Genomic DNA, 17,094 nt, shown 5'->3' with positions numbered 1-17,094 from the left:
AAGGCTTCATAAAGACTTCTTAAGGCTTCATAAAGACTTCTTAAGGCTTCATAAAGACTTCTTAAGGCTTCATAAAGACTTCTTAAGGCTTCATAAAGACTTCTTAAGGCTTCATAAAGACTTCTTAAGGCTTCATAAAGACTTCTTAAGGCTTCATAAAGACTTCTTAAGGCTTCATAAAGACTTCATAAGGCCTTCATAAAGACTTCTTAAGGCTTCATAAAGACTTCTTAAGGCTTCATAAAGACTTCATAAAGACTTCTTAAGGCTTCATAAAGACTTCATAAGGCTTCATAAAGACTTCATAAGGCTTCATAAAGACTTCATAAGGCTTCATAAAGACTTCTTAAAGCTTCATAAAGACTTCTTAAGGCTTCATAAAGACTTCTTAAGGCTTCATAAAGACTTCATAAGGCTTCATAAAGACTTCATAAGGCTTCATAAAGACTTCATAAGGCTTCATAAAGACATCTTAAGGCTTCATAAAAGCTCCATGAATCCAACGTCAGGCAGACATCTACTGCTCCTTGACGACGATCATCAACATTCAGAAATAAATGAAAACGATGAACACTCATCCAAACAAAAGACTCAGTTTGTCTCAGTCCTCTCAGAGTTCACCTCTTCATCACATTCATCATCGTCACACAGCTGCGTTCTGCTTCCAGGTCAAAGTTCAACTACATTAATGCCAACTGTCGCGACACAAGTACACATAGAGCCGCTTAAATCAACTCAAGGTTCAAGTCCCTAGTGGATAATCAGATGGGTCCATGACAAGTCTTTCCCCTCAACATGGGTCTGATCTGAGGAGGCTATACTCCCTAGAACGGACGTCTCCATTCAAATCAATGATTCCGTAAGGGTGGACTGGAGGCCATATTGAACGTTCCTCTCAGGACACCTCTATGACCTCCATGCTTCCTGAGAAGCTGCTATGACTCCCCATCTCCTCCCTGGATCTAGTCTCGCCTCCTCCTCTCATCCTGTCTCCGAGTTCCATCTGACAGGCCCGTCTCTTCAGCTGCTTCTCCAAGGTGCTCTCCTCGTGCCAGCTCCTCCGTGAGTCCCCGTGGTCTCCGCCCCGCTGCCGCCCGCGCCGCCGCACCTCCTCCAACCCCTGACTCACGCTGTACGCTGCCACGCTGCCACCCCCCAGAATGTTAGCCCCGCCTCCTAAGATGGCGGAGGTGGAGTAGAAGTGGTGTGACTCGGAGAGGTACCATCCCCCCGACGACACGGTGACGGGACCCAATAGGATGTCAGAGTGCCAGCCCTTCAGGGCGGAGCCTAGGTTAGGGGCGGGCTTGGACAGGTGCTGCTGGGAACGCGATAGGCCGAACAGGAAGCCGGTGGTGTGAGGGGTGTTGTTAGAGCTCTCCTCCATACTGCCACTACGGTGGAGCTGCTGGGAACAGGAGAGGGGAGGTGGAGGAGGCTTAGCCTGGCTGGGCTGCTTCATGCTGGGCTGGTTGGAGGTGGTAGTGCTGGTTGTGGTGGAGACTACAGGAGCAGCAGTGGGAGCTGCAGACGTAGCAGCAGGGTCTGCGGGACCGTCGTCCTGCTCCTTGTCAGGGCTCGGCTCAGGTGTAGACTGCTCTGACATCTCCTTCACAGGAGAGAACTGATACGGTTTCCCTGCAGGCTCCATGAAGCTCACAGATGGATTATAATACTCCTGGGCTCCGGGGTGGGATGTAGGGTGGGGGTACGGCCTCATGGGGGCGCTGCTGCAGCCCCCTGGCTCCCTGTACGACTTGATGTCCAGAGAGAAGGACCTTTTCAGCCGGGCAGCGCTGTCCTCCGTCCCCTGGTCCAGCTGAAGGCCTTGGAGCCCCTGGAGAGCCTGAGCCAGGAGCCTCTCCTCTGGAGGCCAGGGGGCCAGGACACACGGCAGGGTCAGGGGCTCCAGCAAGGCCAAGGCAGGGTCTGGGAGGCTGGGGGTAGGGTTAGGGGGGTCCTGCTCTAGTGGGGGGTGGAGGAGAGGAGAGGGTTTGATCCCGATGGTTTCTCTGATCTCTGACCATCCAGGAGTCTTGATCTTCTTTTCAAAGTCCAGCAGCTGACCCAGGAAGTTGAAGTTAGGAGAGATGGTGGGTCTCTTCTCCTTCACGAACCTGGAGAGGAAAGACAGAAACATACAGGACATCAGTAGAGACACACTGGGTTGTTATAGAGTTGGGAAAACCTAGAGGGTCAAGACAGGGGACATTTATAACTGTAACACAGGGCATCAGTAGAGATGCTGCTGAGGGTACCATCCCAGCCATCATTACAGCCCCCCACAGTGCAGTGTGTTCATTCAGGATGACAAGCTGGGCCTTTCATGGGGTCATGTGACACACAGTGTTGATAAATCTGGGGTCATGTGAGGATGGGTTCATTAAGACAGACAGGAAGAGGGGGTATCCTCTTAGTTACGGAGAACTTGCAGGGGGGTGGTTGCTGAGTGGTCAAGTTCATAAGCAGGAAGGTGACGTGTACATGAGGCCTTGTGCCTCATTATGGTCCTACAGGGTTCAATCATCTCACCTGTATATCCTTATTATGGTCCTACAGGGTTCAATCATCTCACCTGTATATCCTTATTATGGTCCTACAGGGTTCAATCATCTCACCTGTATATCCTTATTATGGTCCTACAGGGTTCAATCATCTCACCTGTATATCCTTATTATGGTCCTACAGGGTTCAATCATCTCACCTGTATATCCTTATTATGGTGGTACAGGGTTCAATCATCTCACCTGTATATCCTTATTATGGTCCTACAGGGTTCAATCATCTCACCTGTATATCCTTATTATGGTGGTACAGGGTTCAATCATCTCACCTGTATATCCTTATTATGGTCCTACAGGGTTCAATCATCTCACCTGTAAATCCTTATTATGGTCCTACGGGGTTCAATCATCTCACCTGTATATCCTTATTATGGTCCTACGGGGTTCAATCATCTCACCTGTAAATCCTTATTATGGTCCTACAGGGTTCAATCATCTCACCTGTATATCCTTATTATGGTCCTACAGGGTTCAATCATCTCACCTGTATATCCTTATTATGGTCCTACAGGGTTCAATCATCTCACCTGTATATCCTTATTATGGTGGTACAGGGTTCAATCATCTCACCTGTATATCCTTATTATGGTCCTACAGGGTTCAATCATCTCACCTGTATATCCTTATTACGGTCCTACAGGGTTCAATCATCTCACCTGTATATCCTTATTATGGTCCTACAGGGTTCAATCATCTCACCTGTATATCCTTATTATGGTCCTACAGGGTTCAATCATCTCACCTGTATATCCTTATTACGGTCCTACAGGGTTCAATCATCTCACCTGTATATCCTTATTATGGTCCTACAGGGTTCAATCATCTCACCTGTAAATCCTTATTATGGTCCTACAGGGTTCAATCATCTCACCTGTAAGCTTCGTCTAGTGACATGTCCATCCTCGTCATGATGTAAGCGATAGCGATGGTTGCCGAGCGGGAGATGCCAGCCAGACAGTGGACCAGCACACAGGCGTTGGAGGCTTTGGCCTTCTCTATGAACTCTACAGATCTGTCCAACCAGGGGAGGATCTTCTCGCAGAAGCTGTCGTTGACAGGAACTCGCAGGAAGTGAGACTCAGGGATGTAGTCTGGTTTGGGACATGTGTTACTGGCATTCAGGACGTACGCTATCTCATTCTGCTGCATCACTTCCTGCAGAGGAGGGAGGAATACAGCTGGTTAGAATGCTTTGCACACATCACTTCCTGCAGAGGAGGGAGGAATACAGCTGGTTAGAATGCTTTACACACATCACTTCCTGCATAGGAGGGAGGAATACAGCTGGTTAGAATGTTTTACACACATCACTTCCTGCAGAGGAGGGAGGAATACAGCTGGTTAGAATGCTTTACACACATCACTTCCTGCAGAGGGAGGAATACAGCTGGTTACAATGCTATAACATTTGTAATATATCTAATACCTTGTTGAGCACGTCTCTCTGACAGCCCAGGTAGAGGTGAGGCAGGATGCGTGTTGGCCCAGAGGTGTTGAGGGGCAGGCAGGGCTGAGAGAGGCAGGTGGGGACCAGGCAGGACGTGGCCAGAAGAGACGTACCTTCACATAGACCTGGAAACAGCTGGGAAAATGCTGAGAAACCACCTGAAGACAGACACACAGAAACATCCCAATCAAATAAAGGAAGACAGAGGTTACTGTATTAGAGATACAAGAGGTTACTGTATTAGAGATACAAGAGGTTACTGTATTAGAGATACCAGAGGTTACTGTATAAGAGAGACTAGAGGTTACTGTATTAGATATACAAGAAGTTGCTGTATTAGAGACACTAGAGGTTACTGTATTAGAGACACTAGAGGTTACTGTATTAGAGATACTATGAATTACTGTATTAGAGATACTAGAGGTTACTGTATTAGAGACACTAGAGATTACTGTATTAGAGATACTAGAGGTTACTGTATTAGAGACACTAGAGGTTACTGTATTAGAGATACTAGAAATTACTGTATTAGAGATACTAGAGGTTACTGTATTAGAGGTACTAGAAATTACTGTATTAGAGATACTAGAGGTTACTGTATTAGAGGTACTAGAAATTACTGTATTAGAGATACTAGAAATTACTGTATTAGAGATACTAGAGGTTACTGTATTAGAAATACCAGAGGTCACTGTATTAGAGGTACTAGAGGTTACTGTATTAGAGATCACACTAGAGGTTGCTGTATTAGAAATACCAGAGGTCACTGTATTAGAGGTACTAGAGGTTACTGTATTAGAGATCACACTAGAGGTTGCTGTATTAGAGATACTAGAGGTTACGGTATTAGAGATACTAGAAATTACTGTATAAGAGAGACTAGAGGTTACTGTATTAGAGATACTAGAAATTACTGTATAAGAGACACTAGAGGTTACTGTATTAGAGATACTAGAAATTACTGTATTAGAGGTACTATAGGTTACTGTATTAGAGACACTAGAGGTTACTGTATTAGAGATACTAGAGGGTACTGTATTAGAGATACTAGAGGGTACTGTATTAGAGGTACTAAAGGTTACTGTATTAGAGATACTAGAGGTTACTGTATTAGAGATACTAGTGGTTACTGTATTAAAGATACTAGAAATTAATGTATTAGAGATACTAGAGGTTACTGTATTAGGGACACTAGAGGTTACTGTATTAGAGATACTAGAAATTACTGTATAAGAGACACTAGAGGTTACTGTATTAGAGATACTAGAAATTACTGTATTAGAGGTACTATAGGTTACTGTATTAGAGACACTAGAGGTTACTGTATTAGAGACACTAGAGGTTACTGTATTAGAGATCACACTAGAGGTTACTGTATTAGAGATACTAGAGGTTACTGTATTAAAGATACTAGAAATTACTGTATTAGAGATACTAGAGGTTACTGTATTAGAGTCACTAGTGGTTACTCTATTAGAAATACCAGAGGTTACTGTATTAGAGACACTAGAGGTTACTGTATTAGATATCACACATGAGGTTACTGTATTAGATATCACACTAGAGGTTACTGTATTAGAGATACTAGAGGGTACTGCATTAGAGACACTAGAGGTTACTGTATTAGATATACTAGAGGTTACTGTATTAAAGATACTAGAAATTACTGTATTAGAGATACTAGAGGTTACTGTATTAGAGTCACTAGTGGTTACTCTATTAGAAATACCAGAGGTTACTGTATTAGAGACACTAGAGGTTACTGTATTAGATATCACACATGAGGTTACTGTATTAGATATCACACTAGAGGTTACTGTATTAGAGATACTAGAGGTTACTGTATTAGAGATACTAGAGATTACTGTATTAGATACTAGAGATTACTGTATTATATACTAGAGATTACTGTATTAGATACAAGAGGTTACTGTATTAGATACAAGAGGTTACTGTATTAGAGATACTAGAGGTTACTGTATTAGAGATACTAGAGGTTACTGTATTAGATACAAGAGGTTACTGTATTAGAGAGACTAAAGGTTACACATCAAACTTCGGTGTGAATGATAGACGCATCAAAATTGGAATGTGTATTTTTTTTACGGAATTCGGATGAAAACATTACAACACAGTTGGTAAAAAAAGGCCTTTAGTAACAAACTCTAATCTCACAAAGAAGCCCTGCACCATCATTAACCAATACAAGCAGGCTCTGATTTTGGACACTAAACCTGCCTAGCAACAGCAGCCAAACTGAATGGTTGTGTTGTACATTATTATCTAGTAGTGTTTATAGAGGACCAACCTGGCCTGCTGAGTCCATTACACATTACTGATACACAGCCTTCTGTACCCAGCGACACTACACAATACTGATACACTGCCTTCTGTACCCAGCGACACTACACATTACTGATACACAGCCTTCTGTACCCAGCGACACTACACAATACTGATACACTGCCTTCTGTACCCAGCGACACTACACAATACTGATACACAGCCTTCTGTACCCAGCGACACTACACAATACTGATACACTGCCTTCTGTACCCAGCGACACTACACAATACTGATACACTGCCTTCTGTACCCAGCAACACTACACAATACTGATACACTGCCTTCTGTACCCAGCAACACTACACTGATACACTGCCTTCTGCACACAGCGACACTACACTGATACACTGCCTTCTGCACACAGCGACACTACACTGATACACTGCCTTCTGCACACAGCGACACACACACACACGGACACACACACACACATACACACACACACACCAGCCACCTGTACCAGCCGACCCTCAGACAAGCCCAGTCCTAGTTGCTTGGCAACCGTGTAGCCATGGCTCTCCAGCCTCTCCTTCAGATCTGTTCGTCCATGTATCCATCCTAAATGGAACCCCGTTCCCTGCATAGTAAGGGCACTACAGCTGAACAGAGCCCCGTGGGCTATATAGGGGATAGGGTGCCATTTAGGACTCAGCCCAGGAGGACTTCATGTGGAAATGTTCTTAAAGCTCACAGAAACAACCACATCATGCATCTGTCCTCAAATCTCTCCTCCTCTCTCATCATCACTCTGCCTCTCTCCTCCTCTCTCCTCCTCTCTCCTCACCTCTCTCATCGTCACTCTGCCTCTCCTCTCTCCTCCTCTCTCCACGTCTCTCCTCCTCTCATCGTCACTCTGCCTCTCTCCACCTCTCTCCTCCTCTCTCCAACTCTCTCCTCCTCTCTCCACCTCTCTCCACCTCTCTCATCGTCACTCTGCCTCTCCACCTGTCTCCACCTCTCCTCTACTCCTCCCTTCCTCCGTGGGAAATAAACAGGGGCTCTACTGGATGTGGAAGCTTAGTGGTTTGAGTGACACAGTTTGATCAGTCTCATTTCAACACAGTCACTTCCCCATAGCAACCGTGGAGCTGCCGGATCAATGTCCATACTGCCACGTAGTGCACCTGTCGTTAGATTCAGTGACATTTGACTGCATTGTTTGTCAGGGCAGAGGACCAACAGCAGAATGATTCACTTCTCTCCAGGGAGAGTTAGATTGTCTGAGGTCCTGTGAAAACCTGATGAAGTCTAATGTTACAGGTGTTCTTAGACTGGAGGGGAGTTCCAACCTGATGACATCATCATAGAAACAGGAAGCATATCTGAAAGGAAACAACTTCCTAACTGAGGTGTGAGACAGTGAGACAGGAACCACAGAAAGCGGATCTAAAAGGTACTTTTAAATGTCATCTGGGACTTTAAGTCTGACAGCGATCCAGAATAAAGCTGGGAGACTTGGACAACTCATCTGGTGTAAACACTCATTTAACCCACTCGCGTCCTCACTTAACCCACTCGCGTCCTCACTTAACCCACTCGCGTCCTCACCTAACCCACCTCGCGTCCTCACCTAACCCATTCGCGTCCTCACCTAACCCATTCGCGTCCTCACTAAACCCATTCACATCCTCACTTAACCCATTCACGTCCTCACTTAACCCATTCACATCCTCACTAAACCCATTCACGTCCTCATCTAACCCATTCACGTCCTCATCTAACCCATTCACGTCCTCACTAAACCCATTCACGTCCTCACTAAACCCATTCACGTCCTCACTAAACCCATTCACGTCCTCACTAAACCCACTCACGTCCTCATTTAACCCATTCACGCACTCACCTAACCCATTCACGCACTCACCAAACCCATTCACATCCTCACTTAACCCATTCACATCCTCACTAAACCCATTCACATCCTCACTAAACCCATTCACATCCTCACTAAACCCATTCACATCCTCATTTAACCCATTCACATCCTCACTTAACCCATTCACGTCCTCACTTAACCCATTCACATCCTCACTTAACCCATTCACATCCTCACTTAACCCATTCACGTCCTCACTTAACCCATTCACGTCCTCACTTAACCCACTCACGTCCTCACTAAACCCATTCACGTCCTCACTTAACCCATTCACGTCCTCACTTAACCCATTCACTTAACCCATTCACGTCCTCACTTAACCCATTCACATCCTCACTTAACCCATTCACATCCTCACTTAACCCATTCACATCCTCACTTAACCCATTCACATCCTCACTTAACCCATTCACATCCTCACTTAACCCATTCACATCCTCACTTAACCCATTCACATCCTCACTTAACCCATTCACATCCTCACTTAACCCATTCACATCCTCACTTAACCCATTCACATCCTCACTTAACCCATTCACATCCTCACTTAACCCATTCACATCCTCACTTAACCCATTCACATCCTCATTCATGGGAGAGAATGAGTACGTGTGAATGATGTTGTGAAAGGATGAAGGAAGGTAGCAGGATGTCCAGCATGTCAGCAGCCTAGTTCTAGCAGCTGATAAGAGAAGGGAGGGAGGAGGGGAAGAGAGGAAGGGGAGGGGGGGGGGGAGAGACGCAGTGAGGAGGATGTAGGGCTGGAGGGGGAGGGAGGAGGGAAAGAGAGGAAGGGGAGAGAGAGAGACGCAGTGAGGAGGATGAAGGGCTGAGGGGGAGGGAGGAGGGGAAGAGAGGAAGGGGAGAGAGACGCAGTGAGGAGGATGTAGGGCTGGAGGGGGAGGGAGGAGGGGAAGAGAGGAAGGGGAGAGAGAGACGCAGTGAGGAGGATGAAGGGCTGGAGGGGGAGGGAGGAGGGAAAGAGAGGAAGGGGAGAGAGAGAGGCAGTGAGGAGGATGAAGGGCTGAGGGGGAGGGAGGAGGGGAAGAGAGGAAGGGGAGAGAGAGAGACGCAGTGAGGAGGATGAAGGGCTGGAGGGGGAGGGAGGAGGGAAAGAGAGGAAGGGGAGAGAGAGAGGCAGTGAGGAGGATGAAGGGCTGGAGGGGGAGGGAGGAGGGAAAGAGAGGAAGGGGAGAGAGAGAGGCAGTGAGGAGGATGAAGGGCTGAGGGGGAGGGAGGAGGGGAAGAGAGGAAGGGGAGAGAGAGAGACGCAGTGAGGAGGATGAAGGGCTGAGGGGGAGGGAGGAGGGGAAGAGAGGAAGGGGAGAGAGAGAGACGCAGTGAGGAGGATGAAGGGCTGGAGGGGGAGGGAGGAGGGAGGAGGGGAAGAGAGGAAGGGGAGAGAGAGAGAGGCAGTGAGGAGGATGAAGGGCTGGAGGGAGAGGGAGGAGGGGAAGAGAGGAAGGGGAGAGAGAGAGGCAGTGAGGAGGATGTAGGGCTGGAGGGGGAGGGAGGAGGGGAAGAGAGGAAGGGGAGGGAGAGAGACGCAGTGAGGAGGATGAAGGGCTGAGGGGGAGGGAGGAGGGAGGAGGGGAAGAGAGGAAGGGGAGGGAGAGAGACGCAGTGAGGAGGATGAAGGGCTGGAGGGGGAGGGAGGAGGGGAAGAGAGGAAGGGGAGGGAGAGAGACGCAGTGAGGAGGGTGAAGGGCTGGAGGGGGAGGGAGGAGGGAAAGAGAGGAAGGGGAGAGAGAGAGGCAGTGAGGAGGATGTAGGGCTGAGGGGGAGGGAGGAGGGGGAGGGAGGAGGGGAAGAGAGGAAGGGAGAGAGACGCAGTGAGGAGGATGTAGGGCTGGAGGGGGAGGGAGGAGGGAAAGAGAGGAAGGGGAGAGAGAGAGACGCAGTGAGGAGGATGAAGGGCTGAGGGGGAGGGAGGAGGGGAAGAGAGGAAGGGGAGAGAGACGCAGTGAGGAGGATGTAGGGCTGGAGGGGGAGGGAGGAGGGAAAGAGAGGAAGGGGAGAGAGAGAGGCAGTGAGGAGGATGAAGGGCTGAGGGGGAGGGAGGAGGGGAAGAGAGGAAGGGGAGAGAGAGAGAGGCAGTGAGGAGGATGAAGGGCTGGAGGGAGAGGGAGGAGGGGAAGAGAGGAAGGGGAGAGAGAGAGGCAGTGAGGAGGATGTAGGGTTGGAGGGGGAGGGAGGAGGGGAAGAGAGGAAGGGGAGGGAGAGAGACGCAGTGAGGAGGATGAAGGGCTGAGGGGGAGGGAGGAGGGAGGAGGGGAAGAGAGGAAGGGGAGGGAGAGAGACGCAGTGAGGAGGATGAAGGGCTGGAGGGGGAGGGAGGAGGGGAAGAGAGGAAGGGGAGGGAGAGAGACGCAGTGAGGAGGGTGAAGGGCTGGAGGGGGAGGGAGGAGGGAAAGAGAGGAAGGGGAGAGAGAGAGGCAGTGAGGAGGATGTAGGGCTGGAGGGGGAGGGAGGAGGGAGGAGGGGAAGAGAGGAAGGGGAGAGAGAGACGCAGTGAGGAGGATGTAGGGCTGGAGGGGGAGGGAGGAGGGAAAGAGAGGAAGGGGAGAGAGAGAGGCAGTGAGGAGGATGAAGGGCTGAGGGGGAGGGAGGAGGGGAAGAGAGGAAGGGGAGAGAGAGAGGCAGTGAGGAGGATGTTATATCTGGAGTACTTCTCCTGTCCAATTCGGTGTCCTGTGTGAATCTAAGTGTGCGTTCTCTAATTCTCTCTTTCTCTCTCTCGGAGGACCTGAGCCCTAGGACCATGCCCCAGGACTACCTGACATGATGACTCCTTGCTGTCCCCAGTCCACCTGGCCGTGCTGCTGCTCCAGTTTCAACTGTTCTGCCTTATTATTATTCGACCATGCTGGTCATTTATGAACATTTGAACATCTTGGCCATGTTCTGTTATAATCTCTACCCGGCACAGCCAGAAGAGGACTGGCCACCCCACATAGCCTGGTTCCTCTCTAGGTTTCTTCCTAGGTTTTGGCTTTTCTAGGGAGTTTTTCCTAGCCACCGTGCTTCTACACCTGCATTGCTTGCTGTTTGGGGTTTTAGGCTGGGTTTCTGTACAGCACTTTGAGATATCAGCTGATGTACGAAGGGCTATATAAATAAATTTGATTTGATTTGATTAGGGCTGGAGGGGGAGGGAGGATGGAAAGAGGAAGGGGAGAGAGAGAGGCAGTGAGGAGGATGAAGGGCTGGAGGGGGAGGGAGGAGGGAGGAGGGGAAGAGAGGAAGGGGAGAGAGAGAGAGAGAGAGAGGCAGTGAGGAGGATGAAGGGCTGGAGGGGGAGGGAGGAGGGAAAGAGAGGAAGGGGAGAGAGAGAGAGAGGCAGTGAGGAGGATGTAGGGCTGAGTGAGGGTGTCTAACCTGAGAGCAGGTGTACTGAAGGGAAGCTCCTCTCCAGCTTGTCCAATAGGACGGTAAGGAAGGCCTCCGAGGGAAGAGTCAAGGGGTCAGATGAACTCTGGTCATACACCACCACCTCCTGACTGCCCACTCGCTCCAACTAGGAGAAAAAGAGAGAGAGAGGAAGGGTTAACAGAATCATTCAGAGAGAGAGAGAGAGGAAGAGTTCAGAGAAACATTCAGAGAGAGAGGAAGAAAAGTTAACAGAAACATTCAGGGAGAGAGGGGAAGAGTTACTCAAACAGTCTTGTAATCTAAAACAAACACACTCACAATCAGCAATCATTGATTATGTATTGATTGTCTAAATATTTTAGTGATCAGACAATCACAAAGTCAACACTCAGATCACTGGCTGCCCCGGCAACACAATCCCAAAGCACAACCTGTCATGCTGTCTCTCTGAACCAGAAGGAGCTGTCACTTTGGTATAACTAGTTGGAGATGTTGTACCAGTCAGGTTGATGTGTCATGTACCAGTCAGGTTGATGTGTCATGTACCAGGCAGGTTGATGTGTCATGTACCAGGCAGGTTGATGTGTCATGTACCAGTCAGGTTGATATGTCATGTTGATGTGTCCTGTACCAGTCAGGTTGATATGTCAGGTTGATGTGTCATGTACCAGGCAGGTTGATGTGTCATGTACCAGTCAGGTTGATGTGTCAGGTTGATATGTCATGTACCAGTCAGGTTGATGTGTCATGTACCAGTCGGGTTGATGTGTCATGTACCAGTCAAGTTGATATGTCAGGTTGATATGTCATGTACCAGTCAGGTTGATATGTCCTGTACCAGTCAGGTTGATATGTCATGTACCAGTCAGGTTGATATGTCGTGTTGATATGTCATGTACCAGTCAGGTTGATATGTTCTGTACCAGTCAGGTTGATATGTCATGTACCAGTCAGGTTGATATGTCCTGTACCAGTCAGGTTGATATGTCCTGTACCAGTCAGGTTGATATGTCCTGTACCAGTCAGGTTGATATGTTCTGTACCAGTCAGGTTGATATGTCCTGTACCAGTCAGGTTGATATGTTCTGTACCAGTCAGGTTGATATGTCCTGTACCAGTCAGGTTGATATGTCCTGTACCAGTCAGGTTGATATGTCCTGTACCAGTCAGGTTGATATGTTCTGTACCAGTCAGGTTGATATGTCCTGTACCAGTCAGGTTGATATGTCCTGTACCAGTCAGGTTGATATGTCAGGTTGATATGTCCTGTACCAGTCAGGTTGTTATGTCCTGTACCAGTCAGGTTGATATGTCCTGTACCAGTCAGGTTGATATGTCCTGTACCAGTCAGGTTGATATGTCCTGTACCAGTCAGGTTGATATGTCCTGTACCAGTCAGGTTGATATGTCCTGTACCAGTCAGGTTGATATGTCAGGTTGATATGTCCTGTACCAGTCAGGTTGATATGTCCTGTACCAGTCAGGTTGATATGTCAGGTTGATATGTCCTGTACCAGTCAGGTTGATATGTCCTGTACCAGTCAGGTTGATATGTCCTGTACCAGTCAGGTTGATATGTCCTGTACCAGTCAGGTTGATATGTCCTGTACCAGTCAGGTTGATATGTCCTGTACCAGTCAGGTTGATATGTCATGTACCAGTCAGGTTGATATGTCGTGTTGATATGTCATGTACCAGTCAGGTTGATATGTTCTGTACCAGTCAGGTTGATATGTCCTGTACCAGTCAGGTTGATATGTCCTGTACCAGTCAGGTTGATATGTCCTGTACCAGTCAGGTTGATATGTCCTGTACCAGTCAGGTTGATGTGTCCTGTACCAGTCAGGTTGATATGTCCTGTACCAGTCAGGTTGATATGTCCTGTACCAGTCAGGTTGATATGTCGTGTTGATATGTCATGTACCAGTCAGGTTGATATATCCTGTACCAGTCAGGTTGATATGTCCTGTACCAGTCGTGTTGATATGTCCTGTACCAGTCAGGTTGATATGTCCTGTACCAGTCAGGTTGATATGTCCTGTACCAGTCAGGTTGATATGTCATGTACCAGTCAGGTTGATATGTCCTGTACCAGTCAGGTTGATATGTCATGTACCAGTCAGGTTGATATGTCATGTACCAGTCAGGTTGATATGTCATGTACCAGCCAGGTTGATATGCCATGTACCAGTCAGGTTGATATGCCATGTACCAGTCAGGTTGATATGTTCTGTACCAGTCAGGTTGATATGTCCTGTACCAGTCAGGTTGATATGTCGTGTTGATATGTCATGTACCAGTCAGGTTGATATGTCCTGTACCAGTCAGGTTGATATGTCCTGTACCAGTCAGGTTGATATGTCCTGTACCAGTCAGGTTGATATGTCATGTACCAGTCAGGTTGATATGTCCTGTACCAGTCATGTTGATATGTCAGGTTGCTATGTCCTGTACCAGTCAGGTTGATATGTCCTGTACCAGTCAGGTTGATATGTCCTGTACCAGTCAGGTTGATATGTCATGTACCAGTCAGGTTGATATGTCGTGTTGATATGTCATGTACCAGTCATGTTGATATGTCCTGTACCAGTCAGGTTGATATGCCATGTACCAGTCAGGTTGATATGTCATGTACCAGTCAGGTTGATATGTCATGTACCAGTCAGGTTGATATGTCATGTACCAGTCAGGTTGATATGTCCTGTACCAGTCAGGTTGATATGTCCTGTACCAGTCAGGTTGATATGTCCTGTACCAGTCAGGTTGATATGTCGTGTACCAGTCAGGTTGATATGTCGTGTACCAGTCAGGTTGATATGTCATGTACCAGTCAGGTTGATATGTCATGTACCAGTCAGGTTGATATGTCCTGTACCAGTCAGGTTGATATGTCCTGTACCAGTCAGGTTGATATGTCATGTACCAGTCAGGTTGATATGTTCTGTACCAGTCAGGTTGATATGTCCTGTACCAGTCAGGTTGATATGCCCTGTACCAGTCAGGTTGATATGTCGTGTTGATATGTCATGTACCAGTCAGGTTGATATGTTCTGTACCAGTCAGGTTGATATGTCATGTACCAGTCAGGTTGATATGTCCTGTACCAGTCAGGTTGATATGTCCTGTACCAGTCAGGTTGATATGTCCTGTACCAGTCAGGTTGATATGTCGTGTTGATATGTCATGTACCAGTCAGGTTGATATATCCTGTACCAGTCAGGTTGATATGTCCTGTACCAGTCATGTTGATATGTCCTGTACCAGTCAGGTTGATATGTCAGGTTGATATGTCCTGTACCAGTCAGGTTGATATGTCCTGTACCAGTCAGGTTGATATGTCCTGTACCAGTCAGGTTGATATGTCATGTTGATATGTCCTGTACCAGTCAGGTTGATATGTCAGGTTGATATGTCCTGTACCAGTCAGGTTGATATGTCATGTTGATATGTCCTGTACCAGTCAGGTTGATATGTCCTGTACCAGTCAGGTTGATATGTCAGGTTGATATGTTCTGTACCAGTCAGGTTGATATGTCCTGTACCAGTCAGGTTGATATGTCCTGTACCAGTCAGGTTGATATGCCCTGTACCAGTCAGGTTGATATGTCCTGTACCAGTCAGGTTGATAGGTCATGTACCAGTCAGGTTGATATGTCCTGTACCAGTCAGGTTGATATGTCCTGTACCAGTCAGGTTGATATGTCGTGTACCAGTCAGGTTGATATGTCGTGTACCAGTCAGGTTGATATGTCGTGTACCAGTCAGGTTGATATGTCGTGTACCAGTCAGGTTGATATGTCCTGTACCAGTCAGGTTGATATGTCCTGTACCAGTCAGGTTGATAGGTCGTGTACCAGTCAGGTTGATATGTCGTGTACCAGTCAGGTTGATATGTCCTGTACCAGTCAGGTTGATATGCCCTGTACCAGTCAGGTTGATATGTCCTGTACCAGTCAGGTTGATATGTCCTGTACCAGTCAGGTTGATATGTCCTGTACCAGTCAGGTTGATATGTCGTGTACCAGTCAGGTTGATATGTCGTGTACCAGTCAGGTTGATATGTCATGTACCAGTCAGGTTGATATGTTCTGTACCAGTCAGGTTGATATGTCCTGTACCAGTCAGGTTGATATGCCCTGTACCAGTCAGGTTGATATGTCCTGTACCAGTCAGGTTGATATGTCCTGTACCAGTCAGGTTGATATGTCATGTACCAGTCAGGTTGATATGTCCTGTACCAGTCAGGTTGATATGTCAGGTTGATATGTCCTGTACCAGTCAGGTTGATATGCCATGTACCAGTCAGGTTGATATGTCCTGTACCAGTCAGGTTGATATGTCCTGTACCAGTCAGGTTGATATGTCCTGTACCAGTCAGGTTGATATGTCGTGTACCAGTCAGGTTGATATGTCGTGTACCAGTCAGGTTGATATGTCGTGTACCAGTCAGGTTGATATGTTCTGTACCAGTCAGGTTGATATGTCCTGTACCAGTCAGGTTGATATGTCAGGTTGATATGTCCTGTACCAGTCAGGTTGATATGTCCTGTACCAGTCAGGTTGATATGTCATGTACCAGTCAGGTTGATATGTCCTGTACCAGTCAGGTTGATATGTCATGTACCAGTCAGGTTGATATGTCCTGTACCAGTCAGGTTGATATGTCCTGTACCAGTCAGGTTGATATGTCCTGTACCAGTCAGGTTGATATGTCCTGTACCAGTCAGGTTGATATGTCCTGTACCAGTCAGGTTGATATGTCCTGTACCAGTCAGGTTGATATGTCCTGTACCAGTCAGGTTGATATGTCCTGTACCAGTCAGGTTGATATGTCCTGTACCAGTCAGGTTGATATGTCCTGTACCAGTCAGGTTGATATGTCCTGTACCAGTCAGGTTGATATGTCCTGTACCAGTCAGGTTGATATGTCCTGTACCAGTCAGGTTGATATGTCAGGTTGATATGTCCTGTACCAGTCAGGTTGATATGTCCTGTACCAGTCAGGTTGATATGTCAGGTTGATATGTTCTGTACCAGTCAGGTTGATATGTCCTGTACCAGTCAGGTTGATATGTCCTGTACCAGTCAGGTTGATAGGTCATGTACCAGTCAGGTTGATATGTCCTGTACCAGTCAGGTTGATATGCCATGTACCAGTCAGGTTGATATGTCCTGTACCAGTCAGGTTGATATGTCATGTACCAGTCAGGTTGATATGTCATGTACCAGTCAGGTTGATATGTCATGTACCAGTCAGGTTGATATGTCATGTACCAGTCAGGTTGATATGTCATGTACCAGTCAGGTTGATATGTCCTGTACCAGTCAGGTTGATATGTTCTGTACCAGTCAGGTTGATATGTCAGGTTGATATGTCCTGTACCAGTCAGGTTGATATGTCCTGTACCAGTCAGGTTGATATGTCATGTACCAGTCAGGTTGATATGTCCTGTACCAGTCAGGTTGATATGTCATGTACCAGTCAGGTT

General features: G+C 47.3%; 1 protein-coding gene across 1 annotated transcript in view; it reads right to left on the bottom strand.

Moving 5' to 3' along the window:
- Nucleotides 1-253: 253 nt before the first annotated feature.
- Nucleotides 254-17,094, bottom strand: part of LOC135533430 (dual specificity protein phosphatase 16-like) — a 32,809-nt gene continuing 15,968 nt past the window's right edge. Inside the window, exons 2-5 of the mRNA XM_064960760.1 lie at nucleotides 11,612-11,750; nucleotides 3,991-4,169; nucleotides 3,436-3,719; nucleotides 254-2,117 (exon numbers count right to left, since the gene is read on the bottom strand). Coding sequence (XP_064816832.1) covers nucleotides 896-2,117; nucleotides 3,436-3,719; nucleotides 3,991-4,169; nucleotides 11,612-11,750 — 1,824 coding nt within the window. The 3' untranslated portion in view covers nucleotides 254-895. The remainder of the gene's footprint in view (nucleotides 2,118-3,435; nucleotides 3,720-3,990; nucleotides 4,170-11,611; nucleotides 11,751-17,094) is intronic.

This window comes from Oncorhynchus masou, unplaced genomic scaffold (genome assembly GCF_036934945.1).
Source record: "Oncorhynchus masou masou isolate Uvic2021 unplaced genomic scaffold, UVic_Omas_1.1 unplaced_scaffold_2381, whole genome shotgun sequence".
NCBI lineage: Eukaryota > Metazoa > Chordata > Actinopteri > Salmoniformes > Salmonidae > Oncorhynchus > Oncorhynchus masou.
Note: the sequence above shows the minus strand (reverse complement) of the source record. Positions and strands in the feature narration are given on the sequence as shown.